This window comes from Populus nigra, chromosome 4 (assembly GCF_951802175.1).
Source record: "Populus nigra chromosome 4, ddPopNigr1.1, whole genome shotgun sequence".
NCBI classification, from domain to species: Eukaryota; Viridiplantae; Streptophyta; class Magnoliopsida; order Malpighiales; family Salicaceae; genus Populus; species Populus nigra.
In genome coordinates, this window is record NC_084855.1 from 12382486 (window position 1) to 12393049 (window position 10564).

Here is a 10564-nt window from a genome sequence, read left to right on the forward strand (position 1 = left end):
ATCATGAAAAAAATCTTTTGACTCGTCATCGCCCTTCTCATGTAAATTAGGATATGATGGCTTCCACCATATCCCAAAGACATGATGGCTGAAGCATGGGCCGCTTGGCGACTCCACCCAGCAAAAAATTGATTCTTGACCTGATTTTGCAAGCATCCGCGATTGAACCAAACGTGGTTCTCGACTAAATTTGGATCCTTGCATATTTGGGTTGGCCATTTTCAAATAAATTTGCTACGTTTTCTTTCTAATGGTAATGACTTTGATTTTAACTACAAAAGCATTGCAGACGATGCCAGTTCAATTCTTCTATACCATTAAGAGTTTGAACTTTAAACTAACATGCGCAATCACAGCCAATAAATCAGAAATTTGAACTCTTAACATAAACGAAAGCTGGATTAAATCAAATTAAAGGAAATTTAGATTGTTCAATAAACCACTCTCAAATCTTTTCTAGCAGTCTTAAGTTTTTTTTTTTTTTGAGTAATTGAAATCAGGTTAATCTAGAAACCCAACAATCCACAAAGCAGGTTAATCGTGCATAAAAAGCCCATAGGAAAAGTCCCACTTTCTTCACTCGATGCTCTAAAGTTCTTTCACGGCATTTCTAAAAGTAATAATAATAATTAAAAAATAAAAGGAGCTTAGACTACACAAGAAAGGTACAAGAAGGGCATTGGGTGGTTATGAAACGTGCATAAAAACCGAGTTTTACATTTCAATTCCGAGGAGCTTTCAATTGTGACAGAAGGGTCATTGCAGACTTCGATAAAAAAAAAAAAAAAAAAAAAGGGGGCCCTTCTTGCATCGAAAAATTGAATTGTCCAATTGAGCAGGTAAAGAAAAGAAGAAATAAACTTTTTTCCCGAAACCTGTACCCTCTATGTCCAACCTATTACTGCCATGGAAATAGTAGACTCCACTGATTCTCATAAACTAAAAAAATACTCACCATTCCTCTCATAGGATTCCGATGGACCATCGATAGCATCAGGATTTGGACTGCGACAAGATTATTCTTGCAAAACTAGGTGCACAGCAACCTGTTCCAAGACAAGTTTCAATAGTCTACAGCACGTTGCTTTTCGAATTCAACACTTGAAAAAATCCATGTCAGTACTCAAACCACAGCTACGACAGTGATTAATTCAATAGCAAATCAATGCACGTTTTGTTTTTACTCTTTCCACATAGATAATTTAGTCAATCAACTGCTAAATCCTTAGTCTATGCTTAGTATTCATTCAACTAACAATCTTAGTCTAAGCTTCCCTTGCTTGTATTTTTTTTCCCCGAGAATGAAGCTTCCTATGTTTCTGTATCCCGGACATTAGGTAGGATTCAGCAATACCTCAAGGTTTTAATTAATACAGTACGCATGGAACCAATAGGCTGAAACCAAAGAAACTTCAGCAAACCATGAACTTTGGAAATCAACAGGCCAACGGTAGAACCATGCATGTATTTGTGAGGCATTATATGCCCCTGGTTTGACAGATGTATATGATAACTGTAATAATCTTTTCTGCACCAAAAGGGGTCGCATCTGGTGCTCTGCTGGTCAGGACATGTCTGCACAATAAAGGATATGCATATTTTTTGCACCATTAAGGGTGATATATTAATCTCGCTGAACCAAAAATGATTCATTACTGGTCCAAGTTCAAGATTCACAGAATCCAGGTGAGTTGCTATAGCTTCATGCACGACTTTCCTACAATGGCTAGCCAGGAATTTAGAAGAGAATGCAGTATTCAATTTGTTCGAATAAATGGCCACCCACGTTCAACTTACTAGATAAAATTAACCACATGTACCTGCATGATAATATTCATAAAAACGATTGTTACTGTGATCATGTAATATTCCAGCTCGGAAAGACATGCAAGCATAAACGATAATGTAAAATGTAAAAAAGACAATGGAATTAGAACCGTCTCTCTGCCACCAATACACCTTTAGTAATGTGACTTATTTTTTTATTAGCGCAAAAAGAGATTTACTTTTTCTTCACTTTTGGAAGGGGCTCTGAAAAAGAAAAAAACATGTAACTGTATTTACTATCGTTTCAATTTAACAAAGGGCAAACATATAAAACAGATGATTTGGATTTTGGAGCTTTTTTATCTCCCAGTTGAAATGTGAACTGAGAAGAATAACCCAAAGCCTTCCACGCAAAAGAATCTTTTTCCTCAACACAGCACTTGCATAACCAAGAAAATAAAATTAATATATATATATATATATATATATATATATATATATATATCTTTTAACAGCCATCCAAACAAACATGTGTTCTACCCATTCAATTCAGAACTCATAAATACTTTACCTCATAATGTTTATGCCTAGTACCACCAGTTTTCCAAATGAAAGCCATCTAAACAGAAGTAATTTGTCTGATTAGTCTATGAAATGCAAGACTAAAATGTGCAGCAACCACTTTGTTAATGAGAAACAAATCTTACAAATTAAAAAGTTGAATAAGAATGAAATTGAAAAAAATAATAATTTCATAAATTATCTCAAATAAAATAAATAATAATCAAAATAATAGAGATCAAATCTAAAAAATAAAAAAATAAAAGATGAAAAAATTAAAATAATAATAATTAACATTTCATAAATTATTTCAAATAAAATAAGTAACAATAAAAAAAATAAAGATCAAATTTGATAGATAAAAAATTTTAATAAAAATATGATAAGGGAAAAGCAAATAATAATTATAAAAATGAGGACCAAAATTAATATAAAAATTAAATTTTAAGAGATGAAATTGAAAAATAAATACTCAAAACAAAATATAAATATATATATATAACAATCAAAAGTTTGAGGACCAAATTTGATATAATCAGCAAATAATGACATTTCTAAATTTTTCACAACTTCCGGAAAGTGTTTTCCGCCCAAATTTTTCAGGAAAACACTTTCCTAGAAACCAAGCCAAATTTTCCTTTAACTGGAAAGTGTTTTCCGTTGACCAACTTTTCTAATGGCAAACAAACACAGGGAAGTCTGGAAAGTGGTTTCCCGAAAACCACTTTCCAAGAAACAAACATGGCCTTGGTTAAATTATGAATTATGAAGAGATGAGAGGAAGAAAATCATTCAAGTATAATTGAGTGGAAAGAAATAAGAATGTCCCATTCCATTTCCTTCAAAACATGCCGAAAGTATCTTACTATTTCTTAGACACATTAACATGACTGAGATATTACACGTAGTAAAGGGCACACCTTTGATTACTGACTGGCCCTCCAAAGTGTTCTACCTACAAAGAGCCTTGGGATTGCAAACTGCTTGTTTTAGCTTCATACTTGCACTTCTTGGCAGATAAACTATTTCCCTTAGCATCCTGCATAAAAGGGTCGTAGTTAGAAGTCAAGAAATCAATTTCAAGACGAAATTGTTTCTTGGAAACGTTGTGATTCTAGATACAAAGCAGATGACAGAAAAATAGTAGCACGAAAACCACATAGCTAAGTTGAATGGATGTGCAGTTGTGACAATCTCAATGCTCTCTATTTTCAAATGAACAGAAAACTAATTGATACTCCATAAAAGAACAAAATATAACTATAAGCAAGATTGTGTGTGACCAGTACTGGAGTAGCAACTAACGCAGGCAGCTACAAGTTGCAAAGAGTTTCAAACCAATACTTGTCAAACTAGTAATTAAATGATCGTGCACTTGTATTACCCACCAATGAGGATTGATTCATAGATCTCAGCACTTTAACTCTTCCACCTCTCCCATCAGATCCAGCGGCAATTAAATCCCCACTATTTGCACTTGTACCTTGCATGACCACTGATCCCTTGCTTTGCTTGTGCTTACACCATCTCCCCAAGTACCAATTTGTTACATCAGGACCCATCAATCAACAGGAGAAACATAAATCTCATGGAGGTCTATGTCATTTCAAATAGCTAACTTTAAATTCTGAGCAAGTAATCTTCCAAAATAAGTATTTATATAGAGGGAAAATCTCCACCACATGTTAGTTATACCACAAAGTTTGGTTCAAGCCACTCCTTGAAACCAGTTACATCAAACTCAAATGGCACCGATAGTAAATTAACTGGTCTGGAAAGAGGAGCTGGTGACAGAGAGTCTTTTCTAATGTTGAGGATGGGCCAAACTTCTCTGATGTCATCATGAGATGCAGTAACTTCCTGGTCTGTAGCAGAATCAAGAGTATTGCAGTTATCATTGTTGATTGCAGTTCTTATACAAACAGTCCAGCTGAGTTCACTGTTTTATGCACTTTGGCTTCACTATGAATATAAGAAACTGTTTCTGACTTTGCAAGAGTAGAGTCACGGCCTCTCTGGTCTGATGTTTTGAATCAGAGTCTAAAATTACATGCACAGCTGTCAAAAGATTCAAAGAGCTTCATCTATGGCATAATAAGCATTTCCCTGTCTATTAAGAGCTGCCATTCTAGTATATTCTTCGGAAGAATTTGCACCCTTGTCGCTGATGAAATTGAAAATTTCTTGATCATTGGTCGAGCTTCCTGTCAGATCCACAGGTGGGTCTGCTGTTCCTTTATACCAATTGATGAAACACTGGTGGACAAAGCATTAGAATTATCCTTAATACCCTCTGTGACGATCCCTTTGCATTTTGTCTTCTTTGGCGCTTTTAAAGCCCTCAAAGTTTCATTATCTTTTACTTCAACAACAATCTTTAGTTCTTGGACCCTTGTCTGATGATGGCAACAAAACAATCATTTGTGCCAAACCACAGACCAGTACATACCAGAAAACAAAAGCTATACTCCAAATGAGCTTTACTTCGATAATTTTCAAACAAGCCCTCACAGACTTACCTTCAATTTATTGATCTTTTGCCTTCTCGAGTCTTTTACAAGAACAAGCCTCGCCCCTTCAAAGATCGTTACACTTATCCATCAATTCTTTGTAACTCCTCTTAAAAGCAATGTGCGGCAATGAATTATGTTAGATATCCAAACCCTGAATGAATAAGAGATGCACATAAATATAAGAAGAAAAAGTTGATAATATTTGCAGAAGATTAGCTAAATAATAATGCAGTGAGGGCAAATCAGATAAAGTTATCAACATAGATTATTCTTCGGTGGAAAAAATCAAGGTAAAATCTAGCAGCATTAACAAAAGCACCTACAAGATGAACGTAGGTGCATGAAACACTGATCATTTACAGATAGGTATCAAGTAAAAAAGCTTTCTACTGGCATAGTGCAACCCTTGATGATGAATCAACAGCTCTAACCATTTTGGAATTCAGTCATGAATAATAAATTCAATCGAAGGCCAAAACTCAAAGTAACATTCTCCATCATAAATGCATTTAATTATAACTGGAAAAGTGGATAACTTACTTATTAGAATGACCACAGACTTCCTTATAATGTCCACGGTATCTTTGTTATTGGCTTCAATACCAAAAGATGCAGGCTTTAAAACCTCGTCTTCCTCCAAATTCACATCTGATACCCTAAATTGCAAACCATACAAGTATGAGAGTTCAACACAAGAATACAAACAATAAAAATCTACTTGGACCTAACACAAGTGTGCTAACAGCTTGAGTGCTACAAGCTCTTTGGTGAGTGCCACGTTCCTATCATGCAGCCTAATACTCTCCAACTTCAGTGCATCAAGCTCCTACAACGTAATTGACCAAACCTCTTTGAAAATTCCAATTAATTGACACCAGCGATGTCAAAAAAAGAGAAGGAAGACAAAGATCTAGAACAAACTGTGAAGACAGACAATGCACCTCAGATTTCAATCGAATCAGGTGTAGAATCGATGCTTTTTGTTCCATTGAATCAATCATCGATTTAACTTGTCTCTTCAACTCATCTTTACAAAGATATAACTGAAACAGAGAATCGCTTCATAAGACCCAGAAAAGAACAAACACGGTCGGTTCGCTTCAAAGACTTCATTGATATAACCATAGATTCGGTCAATTACAGCCACATAAATAACAGTAAACTATGTTATGTACAGATTTTTGACACAGACAAAAAATAACCAAACGAATCACGAGAAGCAATCAAACTTACTTCCTCATTGAGCTGCTTGATTTCCTTCACTTGACGCTCCAAAATCGTATTGAGAACCAAAAATATTCCTTCCAATCTCTCCACTTCTCCACGCAACAACTCCGAATCCTCCTCATCCCCCGGCTTCCGATCCCCTAACGGTTCTGTCTGATCCCCAACAGAATGAGAATAAAGGCGACCGCCATCCTGAGCCGAGCAATTCTGCTTGCAAACTGGACAGCTACACTTCTTTTCACTCGAACAGTATTCAAACCACTGCTGCAAGTTAGGGTTTCGAACATAAACACCAAAACCTTAACAAAATTAATTTCCAAAGGTACAAAAACTCAGAAGATTTATGCAGGTGCGAGATTTTTTCCGTATCAGATTTCGTTAAAGACGTGGCCGCAGATGGAGATTGATTGGAGATCTTCGATAATGGGCTTGAGATCTTCATAGCAGATTGTCTTCGCGAAAGAGTCGTTAGGGTTTGTAATCATCGCTCAGTCACTGTGCGTCCGTTTTTTGGGTTTCGTTGTTGTCGTTATGGTGTTTTCATTTTTCTTCTTTCTTTTTGACTCTCGTTGAAATTTTAAATGGTGAGGGGAGAACGGAGAAGAGTTTTCGCAAATAAGACATGGCGCCGGAGTCGTGTGTTCAGGTGCCGCGTGCATATCACGTGATACTTGTGTGAATTAGCTAGAGAGCAAAAATAAAATTAAAAGTGTGTTCGGTATCACGGTAGCTATTATGGTTATGATTTGAAAAAAATTATTTTATAAAAAGTATTTTTAGTTGAGATTGATTTGAAAAAATAGGTGTTTGGTTAAAACTGTGGTTGAAATTAACATTGAATAAAAAGTAGTTTAATGTGTTTGGTTAAGAATTCTTTTAAAATTGAGGTTATAAAATAATTTAAAAATATATATATTAATATTGATGATTTTTAATTTAAATATTATGAATTTAATATTGCTATTATATCATGAAATAAATCATACTTTATATAAAATATTTTTTATCATTCCATGAAACCATCTATAATTCCATCATGTATGAAATACATCTGACAAGAACTACAGTTTTCATAATTTTTTAGCGTATAATAAAATTAAATAAAATATTATCATGTATAAAATTCACTATAAACTAGTTTTTAAAAAAATGTTAAAAAAATTAACACATAAAAAAATATTCACAGTGCAAGTGAACACTGCAATTCTTTTGCACTGTTCACTATTTTTTAAGTGAACAGTGCATTCTTTGCTTGCTTTGCACTGTTCATGTTAATTGCATTGTTCATTGAACAGTGCAATTAACGTGAACAATGCAAAACAAGTAAGGAATTCTTGCTTTTCAAATATTGTGTTTCCAGCGCGAAAAAAAAGTAAGATCCAGTGAACAGTATGCCTCCTTTTTCTTTAACCAAACGGCTGCAACTATGTTTTAAATAAAACGCAGCCGCAGCCGCAGAGCCAAACAGGCTCTAAAGGTCTACCCAAACCATATCTTGGATGTTTTCAAAAATATTTTTAAAATAAATTAATATTTCATCGCCTCTTTTTTTTTGAAATTTGGATCTTGGATAATAAAATGAGATGGAAATTTATCTATTATTTTAGCTAATTTTTCAAAAATTAGTGTATATTCTGTTTATTCAATGGCATGTTCTTGTTTAAAAACTATATCTTGAATTTGTTATGAAATCTTATTTGTTCATGTTCATGTTATAACTATTATCACACGTATACAATGTTTTGACAATTATCTTTTCAAATTATGATTTAATAGAATGTGGAGAAAATAAAAAATATTATTCTTTTATGGTTTAAAAAAGTTTGGAATTATCATTTAACATTTTGATAACAAACAATCCTAATTGATCTCCAGTATCTACATAAAAAAATTAATTGTGTATATATAATACAGCATTACAACTAATACATCTCATGTAAAGTAATTTGCATTGTTATTTTATCTAGTTATTACTAAAGTTTTTGCTGTGTTTTTTCAATTACTGGTTTGTTTGTTGATCAAGGCGGGTTCACCTTAATAAGATATGAACTATGAGTTTTTAGGTAAAACATAACTATTTTAAAATAATATATATATTATAGAAATACATCTTACATTTATAATTTTTTATATTAAAAATAAATAAATTTTTTTATGCTTTTTAAATTAAGGTCAAGTCTCAGTAAGCTCAATAAACATGCTATCAAGTCCAAGATGCATATAAAATATATAAAAAATTTTAGTATTTTTTAAAAATACTAAATCATACAAAAACATTTTTTTATTTTTTTTCCTTTTGTTTTTGTATAAAAATGCAAACATGGGTTTTTTGGACTAACATCGCCCTATACAATTTAAATCATAAATATACATATTTTTGAAAAAATTTATTTTCTATATTTTTTAATAAAATCAAAATTCAAGAACAAATAAAATGCACAACTCATGTAAACAAACACACGCACACCCATCTATTGCCATCAATTAACACAGCCCGTAGAAAATAAATGACACAGCCTACAAGCAAATCCGGCCCAATAAAAACATCAGCCCATGTAATCACAAAGGTTAGCCCAAACATATAAGAAAGGAACCCAAACCAAAAAGAATTCATACAAGCCCAAACAGTGAAAAAGAAAGTCCGACAAGAAAATCTATTTCTTTATCACCCCTCACACTAACCGATCAAATATCCAAGAAATATTGGGGTTACTTTTCAAGATTGATTTTGGGTTCTACAATGATCCAAATCAATAGGTATAGGAGGGTTCTCTTTTAGTTGTACTAATTTCACGGTGAAACGAATTCTGCTAACGCGCGAATATATCAATGAATTATTACTTATACTTGCACTCTCAGGTTCAACTCAATAATCACGTTTGATTTTAGCCATATCATTAACTTAATACATAATGATTTTTTTGCTTTTTTTTTTAATGTGAATCTCGTGATTACGTGGTTATGTAACTTATGATCAATTTAATAATATCTATACCAAAAAGCTAAAGGAGGTCTGGTAGGAGCGTGACACGATTAAAAGTTGCCTTAGAGTACCAACACTATTTGAATAAAATCGAATAGTACCATGACATCAACTAATCTTTGACAAGTCAGATTCAATTCGTTCAGAAACAAAAAAAAATACAAGAATCTCAAAAGGTTCAGAAATATTATTCATCAAATATCCTGAAATTTAGGCCAACATGTGTTTAAATAGGTTTGAGAAATTAACATTAATTGATGTATCCTTGTGGACTGAATTGATTTAATTACAAAAACCGACTTAAAACCTTTACTAGTAAGCTCAAACTTTGATCCAAACAAGCTTTAGATCCTAACAAAAAATAAAGAATTAATTAAGTTCAAACAAGCCCCGCATTGTAGCTAACAAAATAAAAATAGACCTCATAAGTTCAAGTCCTGTTATGCCATGAGAAGAAAAGAAGAAAAGAAAACATTGCAAGTCTAATACAATAGTTATTTATAGCCTATAATGTTTCCTAATAATCCCATGAACTAAAAGAAAAGTTGTTGTCCTTTTGGTTTCTAAGTTATAATGGATTATGATCTCAACTTTATATTTATCATTTTTTTAGAAAAAAAAAATGATGTTACCTTTAATGCTCATCTTTGCAATCTCTTGGTATCCTTTAAATACTAAAAAACACAATTAAATTTCTGAACTATTCTCCTTACATGACAAGGAAACTTTGTCACCACATGTGTTTTTTAAGCCAACATAGATTTCTCTGTTTTCTTTGTTGTGTTTTCTCTCAATCTGTCAAAAAAATTTACTTTTGCTAACCGTAATCAAACTCAGCCCCACCACATCGAAGCTCTCTTTGTCTCTCACATTCTCTCAATCTCTTTGTCTCAATCGTCCTTCTACCTCTCTCAATCTCTCGAGGATGCAGAGGTGGTGGAGTCACCATTAGAGGTCCTGAATCAACTTGATACATCCAACTCATAATTTATTTCATCAACTTCTAATGAGGGTTTGAACGGTGAACTTGTTAATAAAGGTGTTGATAACAAGGTAGAAGAGCAGGGAAATATCAAGAAATAATGAGTTTTAAGTATTTTATGGTTACTTTTTTTTTTTTGCTTTAATTTTATGTTAAAGAGATACCTATTTGAGAGACAAAGATGGTATTTTTGTGTTTGTTTGGTGTAACACTACAAGTTACGCCCTCCTTTTCAAGAAAATCGAAGTGGATTTCCTTTTGTTATGTGGCTAATTAAAGGGTACTATATTGGTGATTTGTGTGTTGCCACCAGCCCGGCAAATTATTTTTAGCATGGAAAAAAAAGATAATTATGTTTTTAAAGAATTATAAGAAATTTAATAATCAGGTTAAATCTTGATTAATTTAATAATACCATAAAAATTTGAGATAACAACAACAAACAAATAAATAAAATATATTGTTTTAAACAAAGTTGGGCTAGCACGTGAAACTCATGATTTGAACATAAGATATGTCCAGATCACTTAT

General features: G+C 32.9%; 1 protein-coding gene across 1 annotated transcript; it reads right to left on the reverse strand.

Moving 5' to 3' along the window:
• Window positions 1-1116: 1116 nt before the first annotated feature.
• LOC133690803 (uncharacterized) lies at window positions 1117-10000 on the reverse strand. Its single transcript, XM_062111067.1, has 8 exons — window positions 9874-10000; window positions 6075-6367; window positions 5783-5884; window positions 5585-5667; window positions 5382-5497; window positions 3717-4992; window positions 3249-3367; window positions 1117-1820 (listed from the first exon to the last, which is right to left on the reverse strand). The coding sequence occupies exons 1-6, from the start codon at window positions 9998-10000 to the stop codon at window positions 4973-4975; spliced, it is 741 nt and encodes a 246-aa protein (XP_061967051.1). The 3' UTR covers window positions 1117-1820; window positions 3249-3367; window positions 3717-4972.
• Window positions 10001-10564: the final 564 nt, after the last annotated feature.

What these genes read in the sequence shown, in the direction of transcription:
- LOC133690803 (XM_062111067.1), bottom strand. Translation starts at nt 10,000, where the DNA reads ATGGTGACTCCACCACCTCTGCATCCTCGAGAGATTGAGAGAGGTAGA. An exon ending in TGATTCGATTGAAATCTGAG is followed by an intron (nt 5,668 to 5,782) that starts GTGCATTGTCTG and finishes ATTACGTTGTAG; the next exon opens with GAGCTTGATGCACTGAAGTT. An exon ending in GTCTGTGGTCATTCTAATAA is followed by an intron (nt 4,993 to 5,381) that starts GTAAGTTATCCA and finishes TTATTCATTCAG; the next exon opens with GGTTTGGATATCTAACATAA.